This window comes from Amblyomma mixtum, chromosome 1 (genome assembly GCF_055824585.1).
Source record: "Amblyomma mixtum isolate Tamu chromosome 1, ASM5582458v1, whole genome shotgun sequence".
In the NCBI taxonomy this organism is placed as follows: Eukaryota; Metazoa; Arthropoda; class Arachnida; order Ixodida; family Ixodidae; genus Amblyomma; species Amblyomma mixtum.
Genome location: NC_143012.1, coordinates 317,546,139 through 317,566,056, shown reverse-complemented (window position 1 = coordinate 317,566,056; position 19,918 = coordinate 317,546,139). Strand labels below are relative to the sequence as shown.

The following is a 19,918-nucleotide window of genomic DNA, read 5'->3' as shown; positions in this document are numbered from 1 at the left end:
GAAAGCACCAGTCGAAAGCGAGCAAAAAGGGAACGGGGAAAGACAGTAAGGTTGGGGTAAGCGGAGCTAAGTAAAAATGACGGCCAAGGGAGAGCCTCGCGGACAAAATTACAGGGGGGCGCGAGGCGTGCTAACGCAGCACATGCTGGCGTGGAAGAAGGAAGCCCGTGGAGCGACGGGAACGAGAGCTAATGCTACTGCTGCTGTTGCTGCCGCCGACATGCACGTACCGGAGGTGCTGTGTCTACTCAGCTGCGAAGCGAGTACCGTGCACCGCTGGGAAAGGCCGAGAACGGGTGAAAAATTGCCGCACCTGCCCGCGGAGAAATGGAGCTCCACGGGAGTGCGTCATTGCGTTATGACGCGCAGATGTATAACGAGGCGGAATGAACAGGAACGGCGAACGAACGTCCGGAAAGGCACGCGCTTTCTTTGCACTTCTTGTTTTCTCAGACACTTGGCTGACTGAATCATGCCGCGTATAGTGAAGTGCTCGAGCTTTACTTGCGGGACTTGTTCATTTTATTACCACTTCTTACAAAGACGAATCTCACTGGTGATCTTCAAGACATTGCTTCGCCTTTCCATTTGTAGTCAGTTAGCCATGCTTTGGTTCCCCTGTGACGGCATTTATTGCATTTCATTTCGCCTGGCTCTGTTCTGGATATGCTTCGCCCCTGCCGTACCGGAAACAAAAAAAGAATTTCCTTTTTTTGTGTGTGTACATCAGTGTTAGGCATTGATGCGCGTTGCTAGTGCTGGTTTATAAGCGTAATTTCGCCACAAGAGTAGAAGTCAGCAGGCTTGCAACTTTGAATTAGAATCCAGTCGTTGGCGCTCAGCAAAATCGTCGAAATCTGCAGATCGCCCCAAAATGCCTAAAAAAGGGGGCTGTGCTTTGGACCAACGAGGACTACAAAGCGAACCATCTCTTTTTTCCGCGACGAATTCAGAGACATTGTTTCTCTGCTCATGCTTTACCGAAAGATACAAGCCGTGCTCCTAATAATAATAAATAAATGTCGTGTGCGCTCAGTATAAGAGGACCGAAAATCCTAGTTTCTCTAGACAGCCAAAGGAAAGAAAGGCAAGATGCACGTTGAGATATGTCCGTAATGTTTCCTGAGGGAGGCATTAAACGCACATTTGCGTACATTCCAACAGCTCCTATTAGTTATGAACGCGGTCTGACAGCTGGAATGTTCAAGGAAAGAATCGTAGCTTTACAGGACTTGAAATGAACAGAAAGCGAAACGCTTCGAAATATTCAGACTACTCTGCCTCTTTGAAGCGAATGAGCGCGGCAACTAAACTAATACTTCTTAACGACATGAAATGGACTTCTTAAGGACATGGAAAAACCCAGGACCACCGCGCATGCCCGTCTACCACGGACGAAAAGAATCTAACAGCACCCTGACGCCGCCATGTTTGATTGTTATTTCATATTTTTTTCCCTTTAACCGTTCATATAAAACGAGCTTTCTGCGCATTAAAATCAAGTGATAGTTTGCGCCCTGTCTTCGTGTTTGGTTTTCGCGTCGATACTGTTCGCTCCCTTGGGTTGCGCACTAATGAGTTAAAAAGTTAAACTAATTCACCAGGCGGATTCCTTCCTTTTTGACTACCGCCTTTTATTCGCGTCGTTCATCTTATTAGAGACTCTACACATGACCTCCTCACTGGAGTGTTTAATTTATCTGCCTACAGGAACGGGCGCTCTCGTGAGACCTCTGTTTCGCCCTGAAAACTTCATCTCTGAGATATAAAATGTTATGCGATCAAGTGGCAAAAAATTTGCTGCTGATTTCTGTGCCAGTGGGCAAATGTGAGCGCGAAAGGATGATGTTGCACTGTTGAGTGCAGTTCCTGTGAACTGTGAAAAACCGCCAATTGTTGCTGGTTCTCACAACTAGTAGTGAAGAAAACAATCAAATTCTGGCGAATTCTGGCATACAGTTCTGTTGGAAAAATTATCAGGAGTGAAAACGAGAACTTTTTGTAATTATATTCAGAAAAAAAGTTTTCGAACGTAGTTATAACATGATGACGCTCAGTCGGGGCACCACGGTGGCTTTTTAAATCCTGCATAGGCTTATGGTCCTTTGGGGATCCAGTAAAGGCTCCAGGCAGATTATTACGTTTTTTCGCCAGGAATCTGACTGTGCGGAGAGTCTATGACCCGCTTAGAAAGGAACTTTAGGTAGTGTCGGCATACGTTGAGAAAGCCTGACCGAGTATTTTTCCTGTGTTTAAGATTTGGAAGCGATAGCGACACTAGCTGAGTATGAATTCCTCAGAACCTACTCTTGTTTAAGATTGGAGTAAGTGCGTCGAAGATCTTTTGGTAATGAAGTAGAGAACTTCCATAAAAGAACTCCCCCAAAACGGTACATATCTTCGGGAAATGCAGAGCGAAAACAAAAAGCACCAGAGAGAGAAACAAAAAGAGAACATAAGCAAAGCATATGAACCATCCCTCCCCTTGGTACGTTGGTTGTGACATATTATTTGTTTTTATCAGTAAGGTAAACTGAATCTACTGCTACAGTTATAATAACGTCTTATTTACTGCCGCTCGTCTAACCGAAAGTTTTTTTTTGAGGACCGACTAGCGCAGTCTACTTTTCTACTAACCGAAAGACGAAGACCCACCTTCAACAAGTATGGTATCTGCAGTCAACGAACTTATTCGATACGGTGAGCGAATTCAAGCCGAAGTCATCCAAGCAAGCGCAGACATGTTGCAACCCATCTTCCGAGCAATCAACCAGTTTCACCACCCTCTCCAATAGATTGCTGCAGTATAGATGGAGCACAGTCGGCATCCCGTTTTGAGCCGTGCCCACTCACTGCTCAACACTGTCTTTCATTAAAAGCGTGCACTGGGAGGAAGCAGCGCCTGGAGTAAGCTGTAGTAAGGAAGAAAGCACTTCGAAGTGACTGACCGGTGTGGGGGCGTCATATTGTCAGCTCTCGTGATTGGCTGGAACATCAAACCAGACCACTCACGGTTATTTGTGACGCACAATGGATCGGTGAATTTGGCTTCTGATTGGCTGTCTGCTGCCAGCTCTAGATTTCCAAGCCCTGCACGTTTTTAGTGGAGCCACTACACGCAGCGTTTCGATGGCCGGCATAGAAGCTGTCTTCTCCGCAAAAATTGTCTTCGGGCGGAGCAGCACAACTTGCAGGCGACGGGAAATCGCGCTATTATGCAGCAGGGCCTCGTTTATAACGGCAGCGGGAAGCCAGTTTCTCATCCATTTTTCTGTCCATCTTGAAGGCGAGGCGGCTAGGTGTGCGTGGCCGGCTCTGTTTTTTGCGCACGCTATACAGTCGTAAAACGAAATTCTATTCCATTTTGACCCGATGCTGGAGTCAGATTTGCCTTTGTTGCATCACTTATCTCTTCTCACTAAGTTGAAAGCAACGGCGAAATGATGTTAAAGATTAAATTACCAGACTCTTCAGAAGCAACTGCAGCAGATGTAAAATATAATGGGGAATGGAAATAAAGAAATATTGATCGTCTGGGCGAAAAAGGAAAGAAACGCCTCGTCCTTGGCACGCATACTGTGAGAGCATACAGGACTGGACAGGCTTCTATTACAACCAAAATTTGCTGCACAGAAGTGAGGCACGAGAAGTTTTTGGTAACTACTATAAAAACTCTAAGTTACGCAAAAATACTGCAGCACGGCGATAACTGCACTAACTGGCTAGTACAGTTTGATCCAAGTTCTTGCTTATTAAGAAAAGTGGTTGCAGGCTGAATTCACGAACATATCTTGTGTCTGCGGACGAATGGATTGAGTTCAGACATACGGACGATTTTTTTCTTTTTTTTTTCCTTATTCACAAAATAAGCCTTTTGCAAGTCACTTTAGACCGTGCGATTGACAGCTGGAACTCTACTCCAGCTCTGACGTTTTAAAGAAGCTGCAGCTTTCAGCTCCTCTCATTATCGTTAGATGCCTTCTTGAATGCATACTTCTGTATATATTATTTCTACCTTTGATTTTGCAATCTCTCACAAATGCAGTTTTTTTCGCTCCCTATGCTGACGCAGTCTGAAAAGCGGTACCTCTAGCGAGACATGCAAGAGGAAATGAATACAGTGTTCCTGTCTGTTTTGATTCAGGCGTCTTGCCTTTCATTTCTGTCCTCTTTCGAGACTGAGACAGTAGTCGTGTCTTCCAGAGGCGTCGCTCTGTCCCGTAGGAAGTTACTGAAATACACACTAGGCGCCCTCTGCCAGCCGAGTGGCTGCGCGAACTTCAAGTGACGAAATAATTCATCACTTCTTATTTTAGAGAAATAAGATTCAAATTACACAGTTTGCAAGCGCCCGTTCAACGCAAGTGCAGCGTTGTAGATAGGTTATGAAAGAATGATAGTATGGCAAGAAATCTGGGCTATAAATAACGAACTATTAAATATAGGATAAAAATTGTAAACAAACAAAAATTTTTACGAGACTTGTGTTCACTAGTTATGTGTTTATGTCTCGAAATTTACTCGTTTTTTAAACACGTGTCGCGGCTCTTAAAACGCATAAAGAGGCGAAACAAAAATCATTCCTGTATTAAAACACAAGCAAATGTAGACCGTTCAGATGTGTAGAGCTAGTGCTCATTTTGAACGATTTAAGTTTGGTGGAGCTAGTAGCGAGATTCTGATGACTGCCATTTGCACAACGCGAAGCTCCGTAACATGTAAAGTGTATTCGAAACTGGCCCATGAATACCCAGCCGCTGCATTCCCGTCGCAAAGGTCTGCCTGACCCGAGGCACGTCCAATGGGCTCTGCGCTGTCTAAATCAATCTCAGAGCCCGGAGAGACTTCCCTTCACTCACTCTGCTACGTCTCTTTCCCCAGCTAGGCTCGCAGTCATTTGTTTTCTTGCTTTTTCTAGTGGACGCTTTTGCAATCCTTGTCCAAGACGCCAAACCTTGTTATTTCGTTTTTATACTTTATACAAGCATTTATAATTTTTGCAGAACTAATTTCTTATCTTAGTATTTTCTGTACCAGACTCACGAAAACTTCCTTCGGGTCTTCCTTTTCCATTGTGGCGCAGTCTCCTTTTTAGTAACCCAACTTGCTGCCTCTCCCTGCTATTCGCCTTTTCATTTCCTGGCCCGGCCGTCGCCGCCTCTTTCCAGCAATAACAAAACAGTCTGTGTTTGTGTGCCGCGTCCGTTTGAGGTCTTTGTTTGCAGCGACACTCTAGCGCTACTCTCGTTTTCTTTCTGTCTCTCTCATTCTTCTTTTTTTTTTTTTTGCTATGACGCAGTGAAAACACGAGATCATTAGGAAAGAAGCCCCACCCTAGTGTCCTTGAGACGAGTGCGAGCAAAGCATGTCGGCAAACCATGACTGCCAGGTGCGTGAGAGCAATACTCTCAGGAGGCATTACACGTCGTCTGCAGCGTGTAGTACTGCGACAGTTGCTTTCTGCTACTTTCAGCGAGTTTCTCTAAGATAGTCCCAGGTTTTGTTCAGAACTGCCCACGCTACCCTGAGACGCTGAGCCAGCGGACGGCCGACCGTGAGGCATCGGCCTGAGAACGCAAAAGTTGGCTAAGTAAAGCGCAAGATTGTGAGTACAAATCATTGATTTGTCTCTTGAACTGGTTACACAGGCCTGAATAAACCTCCTTGAAAAAAAAACACACACACACACACGAAGCGGAGCAGCAATGACGTGAAAGGCACGTCAAAGCTTAGACAAAACGTGTCGTGTGCACTTGCAGCAGACGGAGACAAAAATTCGGTTAACTCAAAGAAGCGCGTTTTGCTGGCAATGTAGAGTACTACTTGACTCGGTTTATATCCGGCGTGCTTTCTATCCGGCACATATTTTATTAGGTATCTCACTGCTAGATTGGTATGCTTGCGAGGCGTTGGCGTTTTGAACATGCTAACGGTGTTCTCGCCCTTATTGATAACCTCCCTTCCTTCCTTTTACTTCCTCTTTTCTTCTCTCTCTTTCTCTAACATTGAGCTCATCGGAGTCAACAGGCATTCCATCTCTTTTCCACGATCAAATAGCAGCCGAGGCACAGGGAGCTCGGCACGTTTTTGCGGCCCGCAGGTTACAAAGCCATCAGTTCCTTCTCGTCGTTCCTCCCTCTCACTGCTCGCTCGCTTTCCCTTTTTTCGCCACCACTTAAGAACCCAGCCGCGAACAGAGCGGGAAAAATGGAAGAGTGAACCGTTGTCGTCGGCGCTTTGTCGATACCCCGATCACGCGCCAGCCCGTCTCCGAGCCTGGCTGCGCGGAACCTTTGCCTATGCTGGGCGTATACCGTACAGCATCCACTTCCCACCGAACGCTCTGTCTCCCCGTCAACGCCAGGGGAACAGGCGAGTCACGAGGCTCCCCACCACTTGTGAGCCCCAACCTCGGCGGCGACGAAAAGGAACCTGAGAGGCCAAGCTGTGTGCCCCCCCCTTCCCATCCAACCGGCTTTGCTTTTGGAGCTTCCTTCTCTTGCGAGGTCGGTTTTCCCGTAGCTGTTTTTCGGGGCAACGGAGTGGAGGGGCACCTTTCGATCCGAACCCGAATGCCTTCTTGCGAGTGACGGGAAAATCGATGGACGTGCTCTGCCACCGAATATCTGCGCTGCAATCTGTGCCTTCCTGGCAGGTTTGGACCTCAGTCGCTGCAGGTTGCCACTCACGTTCTTTCCTCTTCGTGTTTCTCTTCCGTTTATTTCGTAATCTTCCCGCCATGGCGTAACGTACTTTAGAGAGTGGTGCCCTGGGAAAGTGCATCAAATGGTAGGAAGCTGGTCTTTTGATATAACAGCCCTACCTTTTTCTGGTAGGCGCGGGCATTAATGCTACGTTGGTTTGATGCGGTTAGTGCGACGACATCATGGGCCATCGTCTTGGCGCTGGTAGAGCTTTGCAGTTGCTCGATTCCCCTGGTAAGCTGGGGCGTAAGGCTAACTCTAAAACGCGGACCTGCGAAGGTTGACAAGGATGCCTTTGAAGACAGTAACGCCTACCTACATGCCGGCAAGTGCTTTCTGAGGTACTTTAATTGTTTCAGATGCTTGCCCTTTGTTACTAATCCCGTTCGGCCTTCAGCTTTGGCCGTGTGCTCCATATGTCTACCAGACTACACAGCTGTGTATTATCTCCATCATCATCATCAGCATCATACCTCCGGTTAAGATCCTTGTAGTTCAAAGACCTTTCTGAATAATATACAATTAGCCCTGTGCTACGCTAGCTTCGGCTACCGTATCCTCGCAAATTTCATAACCTCACCTTCCCACCCGACTTTCTGGTGTCTTTTGCAGCACTACATCTGCCTTGTCTCGCAATCCGTTCCGTTACTCTTAGCGAAAATCGGTTATCTTACCTTCTAATTGAACGCCTTGCCAATGGGCATTTCTTCTCGATTTCAACTAGGACGTCTTTAACTCGCGTTAAGGCATTTTGGCGGACTTGTTGGTTACAGAGCACCAACCATTGAACGGCGCAATCTGAGGCACACACATTCTTCGTCTTCTGTGTGTGTGCCTCAGATTGCACTGATCACTTCATGATGTTTAAATTGTGTTTGTTTCCTGACTCACTGCTCTCTCTTTCTGGGTTTTAAAGTTACCCCTGTTATCTTCCTTTCCATTGCTCGCCTCACTGTCCAAAGTGTAAGCTCAAGCCTTCTCGACAGCGTCTATGTTCGGGCCTTGTAGTTCCGGCCCTATAGATGACCAGAGGTAGCGCACAAGAATAATTTACTTTCCTCGTTACTTACGGCCATTCGCCGCCGCGGTGGCTCAGTGGTTATGGTGCTCGGCTGCTGACCCGAAAGACGCGGGTTCGATCCCGGCCGCGGCGCTCAAATTTCTTTGGAGGCGGAATTCTAGAGGCCCGTGTACTGTGCGATGTCAGTGCACGTTAAAGAACCCCAGGTGGTCGAAATTTCCGGAGCCCTCCACTACGGTGTCTCTCATAGCCTGAGTCGCTTTGGGACGTTAAACCCCATAAACCAACCAACCAACTTACGGCCATTCACGGGCACGACCACGATCGGCGCGCGCAAGACAGGAGTGGAGAGGAGGAGGAGGAATACCTTGAAGGCGGTCAGTATGGGGTCCTCGCTGGTGAGCGATATCCAGGCGGGCGAGGCGAGCGCGCGGAAGGCGTGTATGCGCCTCAGCGAGTGGCGCAGGGAGTCCCGGCGCGTGTCCTCGCAGCAGCGGCGGCAGCCGCAGGACAGCGCGTGCGGCCGCTCGATGCCGGCTCCGCGCGAGAGCAGCAGCTGCAGGATCTCGAACTGGTTGCAGTGCGCGGCCAGGATGACGGGCGAGATGTCGGCCGAGTAGTCGGAGCTCTCCTGGGCCTGGCTGCGCGCCCAGCCGCTGGCCAGCATCTCGGCAGTGATGCTCGGGTGGTCGATCAGCATCTCCACGATCTTGTACACGCCTGCGCACGCCGAAGGCACTGTCACTCAAGCGAGACACGGCTCCGACCAGGCTCTAGAATATTCGCGATCATTTCCGTCCCAAATATGTACTTTTCTGTAGTTCGTTTTGAATTTTCATCGTGGCACACATCTTGGTACACAGCGCCACTCGCGTGATGCGGAAGAAACAGTGATCACATGATGAACGATGTGCGTTGTTTTTCTTGTTTCGTGAGTAACACGTGAGTCGCGATGTACGCCAAGAAGTACTGACGTAAGCACGGTCAGTTAACTGTTTTACTAAAGTTTGCACTCCTACCAAGAAGTATTTCAACGAGCAAAGTTGGCTGGACCCAAGTATTAATAATGATTTTGTTATTGTCAAATCACTAAACACGAACACTAGTTAAAGATAATAAACCTGCGGAAGTACAAAATCTGTAGGATGCCCCGAGTAATGAAAAAGACCACCAGAAACATCTTGTCGTTTCGTTTGCTCATTCATTTGCTTATTCCAGCCTGTGGGACAATATTTCCACACTGGCGTTTTTTTTTTATCTATCGTCGTCACCGCACAATGTAGCACGGTAGCACTGGGTACACGGTGAAATACGCGTAGAAGCTTACTGTAGGAATTTTTTGAAGCCTCCTACAAGCACCCCCTCTTTAAGCTAAATTATTCTACAGAGCCATTTAGTGTAACAGAATGACTTTTGCATAAATAACTTCGCAATGTCACAAAGTTATTTGGAGAAGATCGAAACATATTTACTGTCATTCTACGAGCCGCAAGAAATTCACGGAGAATGCGAAGCCAATACCCACTTTAGTGCCAGACTGGCCGAAGTATGTGCACTACAGTCGTTTTAACAACTGTGGTGTGGCAGCAAAAAAGAAAAAGAGTTGGCCGCCGGGCCGAGGGACACTTGTGCACATCCTTGTCCGGCGGTGGGGTTCAAACCAACCATCTCCCCTCAGCCTAGGCGGACGCCCAATCCACTAGGCCACCCGTCACCTCCCAACCTCTCTCCCTCTTTCATTTTCCTTCTCTTCCCCCTCCTCGCCACTTTGTCACCTGCCAACCGAAGCAGCTGGCAGGTGGCAGGTGGCGCTGCATATGCAGACGACGGTGCGGAATTGTGGAATGAGCTAATAAGAGCCTAGCGCTCTAAAATTTAAAAGGGGAAATGCCAGGCGATATTGGTCTCCATGAGACAATTTTAGCTTTTCAAGGTTTGTTGTAACTTTTTTTGTCTTGCAATAAGAAAAACCTAAATAAGAAATAGCTGTTGTGCCTTCTCACATGTTCACAATTATGCTACCATCCACCACTTGGAATACTAAACAAAATTGTCACAGTTGTTAATATTGAACACAAATCAGAGAATTTCAATTCGGAGGCATTGCATATCTCGTTTCCGTTTTCTCTGCCAAAAAAAAAATGTGACCGGTAAACAGAAAACTTGCAGTCACGAACCAGAAACAGATATACGGTGTATGTAGGCAGCGCAGAGCGACGCAAGTAGGCGTGCCGTTCGGATCACCCGCCAACACTGACATGTCGTCCATTAGCGCAGCCTTTTGAGCGACGCGGCTGAGTGATGGCCGCACCCGATGTGACCACCTTGTCGGCTTAAAAGCGAGGCCGCCGGGAGCAGCTCCTTAAATCCACCTCCGCAATCTGCGTAGGCCACGGCCGAGGCCACATGCTTCCGCTGGCCTGACGCACGTCAATAAATCTCTCTGCTGTCAGGGTAAGCCTTCAAAGGCAGTAGCGGCGCTTGCACAGTCATTTAGAGGCAGGCTGTTAGAAGAACGAGTAGTGCTTTAGTCACTAATTTGACGTTTCTGTCGCGCCTGGAAAGAACTTGCTGCTGGCACTAAACTGCCGCTTTTCGAGAAAAAAAATAATGATCTAGTGTCACCTCGCCGAATATGATTACAGGCAAAAATGTGCGCGATTCAAGCTTTTCAGGGGATGCCTTTGCAACGATGAGTTTGCTAGTTCTCGGATGATTGAACAATTACGCTCAGGAGATTCCGCCTAGGTGGAGTGGATTTCTATCAAATGAGCAATTACTCATTAGAATCCACATGGGCGTAGCCATGTGGCTACAAAGGAAAATCTACACGGCTTTCTCGATACTTAAAGCCTGAAGAACAGTACGCCCTGGTTTGGAGTTCGAACAAAGGTCCGCCTCTTGTCCAAGGGCAGGCAGTCACACTATCGTTCGTCGGCTGTCAGCTACCAGCTGTCAGAAAGCTTTTCTTTTTGACCGCATGGTTGCGTTTAGGTGGATGTTAATCATTTATCTCTTACCTCTCGAATGATTGTGCGCGCGGTAGAAATATGCTGTAAAGGGGGGAGATCTCCTACCACGACCTCATAGCGGTAGCTTCAGGCATAGATGGCACGGGGCCAGCAAGCGTCGATATACATGTCCGCCGACAGGTGGTAGATTGCAGTCACTCATTTCCTTTCACAAAGCTTTCTTAGGCTGAAATGACGCACAAACCAAATTTTGGCTTGAAACAAACCTCCCTGTCTGCGCATGAGTAATGCGTAGGGAACGGCGCCGAAAAGCGTCGGCTTGTAAAAGCCAGCTTTCTGCCTAGCACGCGAAGGAGCCCTTCAGATAAGACAAGAAAGACTCTCTACAGCGGAGGAGCGCGCTTCCCTGCATGTGCGGAAAGAAGGAAGAAGAATGGCTCTCGCGCTCTCGGGGTTTGGCCTCGGAACGTAAAATATCGCCGCTTTTCAACCATCAGCCCTATCTTTAACTCTTCATTAAAAGTTCTTTCGTCTTCCCTGCAAAACAGAGTTCTTATTCTCCCTCAGTCCAAACGGCCGACCGGACGGCTCATTTAACACGCTGTTCACTCAACGAGGACAAAAGGTAATTACGAACGCTACGACAAAAGCACTCATGAGATGTTTATCCCATATGCCGCGAAGCATGAACTGTGCCCAGTATGCACGTACGACAAGGCGCGCTTTGTGCTCACCGTCTCATGGATGCAGCAATGTAAGTGTTAAGTGTACGCAACTAGTTGGGATAAAATATTAGTTACAATTTTCATCATCAGTATCAAAAGCATCGTGAGCACGCTGCTGTAAACCTAACCCATGTAACTGTACCACCGCTTGTTAGGCTCTAGCTTGCGTTGTATATAAAACTTGCCTAATTTTTAGTGCCCTATTAGAACCTCTGTTCTGTTAAAAAGGACTTTAAACATGTGATTTAATTTCGTCGCTGCTACAGCTTTAATGTGTGTTGTGTCCACCCACTACTTCAGTAGCTGTAGGAAGAAAATCAGAATGATTAGAACAGGAGATCATTCGATACAACAAGAAGTGACATGAATTTTAAAAACATCATCATCGTCATCACCAGCCTGACTACGCCCACTGCAGGACAAAGAATTCTCCTGTATAACCCTCAAACAAAACCCGAGCCATCTTGTTCGAAAAACTACACTGTAGAATAAAGTACGTGAGACAAAGAAAACTTTGATCACTCTTTACTCGCTGTAACGACTAAGCGAACCTCGCAGCTCAGATAACTTTACTATTACTTCACCAGCGCCGAAAGCAGTCCAGACACCCTGTTTACTCGAGGTGTATACTGTACGCTGACAAACTTCAACCTGCTTAAGGGTAACGTGCAAAGTAAGTTGAGCTGCGTGCTTGGGCCGCTGCCCGCCACGACCCGTTTTTCTGGGAATAAAAAGTAAACACGCAAAGAATTTAAGTCCTGGCCCAAGAGACAATCCATATCGTTTCCGATGGCCCTGAGTCTCTGGATGGTTTCTTTTCCTGCGCCGCAGCTTATTATAATCCTTCTTTCATCTCTTTCTTCTTGTTCAGTCGAAGCTCGGAGCGCACGTATCGATTTCGAGAAGACAGCGCACCAACCAGAATCTCCCCGAGCAGGTTCGGACGGACCTGTTCGCACGGCGAGTGCAGCTGACCGCGAACTCCTTTTGGGTGCGAGCGGCTGTTTCGAGCGAAGATGGGGCCCAATTAAGCATCGAATTAACCTGCTCGGGGAGCCACCGGTCTGGCGACGTCGAGTGGTGAAGTTTAAAGCCCGGTCCGGCGCAATGTGATCTTTTCAGAGACGTCAAAAGGAGGCTTAGTTCTTCGAGAACTCGCGCGACTTCCCGAATCCTGCTCGTTTGTAGAAGTAGCCTCCCCACGCAGACCTCGCTAAAAAGGTGCAATGCTGCTAAAGCTACATCCGGCGTCAGTGAGGCAGGACAGTGATTCGACGAGTGCACAGCAGTTCCTCCAGTACATCGTCTCCACTGGTAAAGCCAGATTTGCGGAGACGTCTATTTTGACGGCAGTTAAGGGAGTAATAAGTGATAATTGTCGTAATCCGCGTCTGAACGCGTAAGTGGGCAATGACTAAAGAAGCGACCAGCAGTCAACCGTACCCGAAGCTACAAATAACGAATTTGGGTCGTTGTGCATTGGGCGTTGGACGCATGCTTAGCTTGTCGCAAGAGCGTTATACAGCAAGTCGTTCAAAATAGAAATAGCTTGGCTTTGCATCTTGTACGTTGAGAAAGAGAGAGATAGAGAGACCCGCGATGAAAACTGCGACTGGCGCGCTGCCAGAAGCAGTTGTCGATAGGCGCGGCCGCAACAGAGGATCATGAGAGTTATATACGGCTGGGAGCCTGTCCGAAATACTGCGCTGTTTTGCTGAACATTTCATTCGGCTATCGCGTCTACAAAGCACCAGATAAAAAAGCGCGTCGCTCGTTCAAAATGCTAAGGAACGCATATGTAAATCTTCATCCCCCGTTCCTCTCTTCGCAACCCGGCTACATAACTTGGCCGCGCAGATGCGTTTCGAGGACATGATGACATCGTCTAGATATTTTTTTTTTACTTTGAAAGCAAAAATGCATTCAAACCTGTCAGAGTTTGGAGTAGGCAGTTCTTCGAAATTTTCGTTTCTGATTATCTGCTACGGTTGCTTTATTTTAATGATTCATGCTCTTTGTTCTTAGTGCCGAATCTTCTTGGCGGGTCGCTCAGACATAGACCTGCTATTTGGTGCGTTTTTATGGTTCTCGTTGACTCGAGCACGACGGAGTCGGTTATGAACGGCTTTGTTAGATGTCACTTTATCAGCCCTAACAGGCGTCAGACGTTATGCCTTAGCCATTTCATTGGACGACAGCAGGTTGTTCTCGACGCGAGACTCGTTCTCTTGCAGTCGGAGCCTTTTCGGCAATATGTTGAGAACATCTACAGCCTTTGCTTTGTCTGGAGGCGGCTGTTCAATATGAAACGTTGCCTCGTCTTACTCGCTGCTCCTCAAAAACTGCAGACTGAAAGTGAAGCCAGCCGCGAGGATGAACGGAATCAAAATCACGTGCCGCTGTGAATTTGTGCGAGTTGACTGCTCGACGAACAGGCCGGATTTCGTCAATTTTAGAGAGAAACTACGATGATCTTGAGGCATTTATCACCGGCCACAGACTACAGAGACTGCAGAGCTTGATCTTATGCACAAAAATTCTGGACAAACGTAGTTTTGCACGGGAAATAGCTTATAAACACAATTTTTTGTGTATTCTGAGATTTCACTCTTGTAGTCAATATATCCAGAGATCTCTCATCGACAGGCTTGCGTCTTTTTTTTTTTTTTTTTTGCTATGAACGTTTTCGCTATCGTCAAAATCGTTCCCTATCAATTTTATATAGCAGTCTTAACTGCTCGATGTGAGCGATAGAAAAAAAAAACACTAAAAGAAACATTTTCCTACACATTCGAAGAATGGACCATTGTTTTCAATATTTCCATAATCGTACTTTCCAATTTGCCAATATTCAAAATTTCTGTCTAAGAATGCTGGACATGGCCAATGGCTGCGAGAGCCCAAAATCTGCAGAAATTTGAACATAAGAGCAGAAACTCTATCTCTTTTGTCTTTTTGTACATGCTACATATAGAAGAGGAATAGTGGCGAGTATATTTTTCAGAAACAAAAAGCCTGAAAAACACGATGTTGCAGAGCGTCTGAAATTGAACGCTTGGAACCCGTATCTACGCGAGATGGGAAACTACCTGTTATACAGCTGCGCTTGAAGCGCGCGCAAATTTAGACAGGGGTGAGAGAGCGTTTTATCTAAAAGAAAGAGGAGAAAGTGGGCCGGAGGGATGATACTATGGCCTGCTACTCACCACTGGGGAAGAGGAAGAGGTGAAGAAAGACGACTATGGGTAACGAGAGAAGAATGGTTATTGCGCATATCAAGTCATCAGGCATCAAGGCAATGCGTGCGCCTGTGGCTCATTAAGTACCTTATTACACCCGTGTTAACTCCGTGCTAACTTGTAATTCGTCCTTATTTATCCGTGCTATCCGTGCTAACTTATAATTCGTATCTGGAGTAGCCTTACAGGTATATTGCCTCGCTAATACCTCAAGGGATATTTCTAGAGTGTCTCCTAAATCAACGTTGAATAATGCAACAATAAACGCAGCAGCAAATATAAAAAAAAGCAGGAAAGTTAACTGCATCGTAGCGTCTAACATTCAGAGCGAGGCTAGTTGGTTTACGCGGCGATCAGGATTGATCTTCTCCAAGCTTACTCGAACCGTGTTTCACATATCAACCGAGCAAAAAAAAAAGCAAATAAACGACACCGAACACGAACCATGTCACTTTTTTCTTTCCCAGGGAACTGACTCTTTCCAGGTCAGAGGGTGGTTATTAAGGGAGAGAAATTGATCTGAACAGAGCTCGCATAAAAAATATACAAATTCGGCACTACCATCGCCCCCCCCCCCCCCCCTCCTTTCCTTCCATCGCCTAATCTAGTTTATTCCTATCTTTTTTTTCTTCCCTCGTGACGCCCGTGCTTGGTCCTTCAGATAAATTATCAGAAAGAAGCGAGCTACCGAGAGGGACGCGTACCGGCTCGCTGAACCAGTAATAGGTTCCGTAAACACATCCGGTGCATCTTTATGTGGAGCCCGCAGGTTTTATGCGACGCGCTCCACCGAGAGGCAAAGCGTTGGTGAGAAACATCCTTTCTTCTTTCACTCAGCCTCTTCCTACCGTTCATATCGCATCCATAAATTCTGCATCACTGACCCCTGACCTTGCGTCTAGAACTCGCTGCTTTCCTTCACGCGCCTTCGCTCTCTCAATCGCCACCGCCCTTGTATTTTTCTATTTGCTTTGGCCACGGACGCAGACCGACCAGACGATCGAAAACGGGGTTCTCTGGCCTGTCTGACTTCGGTTTAACCGGGCTTTGGTCACGGAGACATTGAGTTAGGGAGATTTGCGAGAATGTCGCAGTCGTCAGGCTATCGTTTTAGTATTCGGTGCAGTTACAGGCAATAAGTGCCAAGGGAGTTTGTTTTTTAGTAAATATTTAATGGGATACTTTGAGGCTCACAGGAGGTTCAGCAACACCTGTCATCATTATCATCACCATCATCATCAGCCTGACTACGCCCACTGCAGGGCAAAGGCCTCTCCCATGTCTCTCCAATTAACCCTGTCCTTCGCCAGTGGCGGCCACCGCATTCTCGCAAATTTCTTTATCTCATCCGCCCACCTAACTTTCTGCCGCCCCTGCTACGTTTGCCTTCTCTTGGAATCCATTTTAAGGACCAGCGGTTATCTTGCCTTCGCATTACATGCCCTGCCCAAGCCCATGTGACAAGTGTTTGAAAGAGATACAAAAGTTCTAGAAATGCAAGCACTACGAGTTTAGTGCAATTCCTGTGTTTGCATACCATCCATTCGGACAACTAAATAGGAATAATCATTGCCTAATACGAAAATAAGAAACACGTCTCAACACCCGCCTGTAGCGCCAAGAATCAACCAATTCACAAGATGTATTTACGCCGTATTTTGCGACTGACCCCTATTACCACATTGCTTTTCGGGATTCCATTAAATCTCACTCGTGATCCTCGTACTACTGTACTCACCACATGTCACGTGAGAAGCGGCTACGCAAGACTCAAAACTTTCTCGGGGACTCTGCAGTAAGATTACTATGACAGCGCTCCTTTAGAGCAACACAGCCATTCGCCGGCTACCTCAGTGAGTACCCTTGTGACATAAACGACATTTTGCATTATATAGCGCTCACCGGATGGTTTTTTTTTTATCGTTAGATTTTTATCTTACAAAAATAGAGAGAGAAGCGTCGGCGTGGTCTGCGCAGATAGTTTGCACAGCAAGTCGGATAATGTGCACGTGATGTAGATAAATTAAAAGGTAATTAGTTCATTAAAAATAGCTAATCTGGTGTTAGGGTGCAAGATTGTACAACGAAATTAAAGGCCGTCAACATCGAAGGTGAGCCCAGCTTTCGAAATGTCGAAGGTGAACAATGCACCTTGGAAAGATGGATTTTCAGTGCTGCTCAGTAGTAAAACGGTTTTGTTAGAAATTCCAATGCAGAAAATACAGACGCAGGATATCTGTTTCATAATGTAAAAGAAGTCAACGTTTCGCGATGATACCAAGAGAAGCGACACCATTTTAAAAATGTGGAGTGCGGTAAATCCAACTTTGTGAACTTCATTCCCGATTCAGAAGTTCAAAAATTTAATTTGCCTACCATAATGATGGCCTTCAATTCTGCAATATATTTTTGCACCAAAAACACACGACTTAACACCTTTATCATGTAATATCAGTTAATTTATCGTCTTTATTGAGCTCTATCGCGTACATAATGTCCAGCTTGCTGTACAGTCCACATGCGCAGGACGCAGCGACGTATCTCTCAGGGTTCTCAATATGCAAGTCTGTAAATATTAAATACAGTCGCCCGGTATGATCCTTCGTTTGAGTGTTGCGAACAGGGCTTATAAAACGCGGATGAGTTGAGCCTCGTGTCTCAAGGTAGGCTTTGCACATTTAGCTGCATCCAGTTTCCGGCAAAACTTTATTGTCATCTTCCTGCACAACAAAAACAGCGCGAGAGCAAGCCGTCAGCATGTGAAAAACAAGGCGCCGAACTTAGTCCTACTCTTACGGGAACATGCGTGAAAGGCAAGCATACCCCCATTAAAGCAAAAAGACAAAAAAAAAACCTTCACTTAGACTTCTAAGGTTCTTTTTGAGTAAGAGCTATGGACGGTGCACTGATGCACGTAGCTTCGCAGCAGATCTCAAAAGCCTCGAAAATCTCGCGTCCACTTTTTTATTTCTCTTTTCGGACTCCACAGCAGCGCACAAAGAACTAACGCGAAACGCACTTCGAGATACTTGATGCTTTTAAAACCCGCAGCGAAGCCAGGTACATCGGCTCGCCGGCGATGGTTCCTATTCTCGAGGAGAACTAGCTCACGTATCTATGTGAAGGTATTCTTCGTCTTTTCGCTTGTATTGGTGTACGTATACACTTCAGGCGTGGGTTCAGCGCCTTGTTTGCCATCTGCTGTCCCTCAGTCTGCGGGATTGTTTTGTTGTCTCTTACTCTAAAAAATACATCAACCGGACCAAGTAATCCTCTTTTTATTGTTTTTGCTTCTCCTTCTTCCTGGTGCAGTGCATAGAATCATGGACAGCCGAGTCCAGGGACTCCCGGATTGGAAACCATCCCATGCGAAGAAGGATATCAGTTGTCTAGTTCGGTATTGCTTCAGGAGGTCAGCATTAAACTTTACCAAACACATAAGACACGGACAGAGGGTAGTGGGGATGAACAATCAAGCAAAATTTTGATACAAAGTTTTGCTTCAAATCGGATTCCATTGTGTGCAACCGTAGCTTGAGCTCGAAATTCGCGCCTGTTCATCAGCTTATCATGGCCTGGAAGCTCTGTGGGATGAGCCCTGCAATATTTTTTTTGTTTTATTTAGATTCGTGCGGAAGGGAATGTTGGCGTTCTTAGATGGAGTTTGTTGCTTCTTCTCAAGCTTCAAGCTTCTCAAGAAGCGCTGCAGCGGAAAAAAACAATAAACTACTCAGCAAAAGGAATTAAACAGAAAACCGAAAAACAAAATAATGACGCACGGAAAGGAACAGGGCAGAATGGTGGGCCTGTTGGTATGGCATGTCAAGAGAGAAAACCAGCCAAAAAAAGACGAACACACTAGGAGAGAACAACACAGGACAAAGGCTGTCATGTGTTGTTCTCTCCTAGAGAGAGAAAACAAGGTTTTTCTCTCTTGAATGAAAGGAACATGTCTCCTATCGATGTAGTCCTTGCTTACCATACGCGAAAGAGAAGTGAAAATAAGTCTTCTGCTCGCAAACAATTTACGCATGGTACGAGACTCTGATCAGAAAGCACAACGCATTTCATGCTACAAAAGAGAAAATTACAGCAGTGCGCAAGGCAAGATGGATTTGGAAGACACGTCTCTGATGCATGAAAAGGGGCCATAGTTGGTTCTGCATACTGACCCGCAGGAATGCGATAACTTAAAAGCGACGGACGAAACAAGGTCAGCGCGAAGACATTGCGCTCCGCTGTTCCGTGGCGCTGTGTTTGTTCATCGCGTGCCGCTCCTCGTTCTGAAGAGAGCGCACTCCTGAGAATCAATATGGAAGGCGACGAGGTGCCTGAATTCTGCACATCCTTCGCGCGAAATCCCGCCCCATAGGTTCTTTCAGCTATGTGATCAAATAAATAAAACAAATGCGTTTGAATGGGCGCACACAATTTGCTCTTCGGAGTAGAAAAATCGCTGTAGGAGCATACGCCACATTGCAGAGAAGACTCGTCGAGCCCTGAACAAGCACAAAGGCGCTTACCTTCACGTATAGCCTGCAGCAGGGCGTCGCCGATGTGCACGTCCGGCTGCCTCAGCAGCAACTCGACGATCTCGACGTTCTCGTTGTCGACGGCGATCTGGATGGCGCTGCGGCCCAGGATGTTGGTGCAGTTGACGTTCACCGGGTCTGGAGGGGACAGGCACCGGATCATGGTGTGCCGGTCCCCGCGCTCGGCCGCCTCCAGGAAGGTCCGCTCCTGCCATCGAAACAGAGTTGTTACGTACACTAGGGCTTGCGCCTGCCTTTCTCTCTGCCTACTAGGCCAGCAGTGCCGAGCCCGTGTTCTCGCAGCTTTTCCATACGTAATGCCCATTTGCGATTTGACGGCGCTCGTACGTGACGCGATCAAGGCAGCCACTTGTAACACCTGCGACAGTTTTTGAATGTCGAGCCATGCCTACCTTGCTTGCCAACGTACGTAGTTTCATGCCCAAGAAGGAATCTATAGAAGCTATTCTAGACGATAACAGCACCGATATCGCGGTATTGACAGAGACTTGGTTGACTGCTGACATTCGGAACGACGAACTACTTGATAACATTACAGCATTCACCATTCACAGGCGCGATAGGCTCGGTCGAAGGGGTGGCGGCGTTCTCGTCTTCATTAAGTCCTGCACGCCTTCCTTCACTATTGATATTAGCTGCCATCAAGAAATCCTGTGTGTTAACTTTTCATTTTTTGGAACCACATACATACTGATTGCTTGTTA

The 19,918-nt window shown here is 47.0% G+C and overlaps 1 protein-coding gene across 1 annotated transcript in view; it reads right to left on the bottom strand.

The window, feature by feature from the left end:
* LOC149372602 (transient-receptor-potential-like protein) overlaps nt 1–19,918 on the bottom strand; it is a 166,467-nt gene that overhangs the window by 55,543 nt on the left and 91,006 nt on the right. The window contains exons 3-4 of the mRNA XM_089567105.1: nt 19,185–19,401; nt 8,093–8,445 (exon numbers count right to left, since the gene is read on the bottom strand). Coding sequence (XP_089423231.1) covers nt 8,093–8,445; nt 19,185–19,401 — 570 coding nt within the window. The remainder of the gene's footprint in view (nt 1–8,092; nt 8,446–19,184; nt 19,402–19,918) is intronic.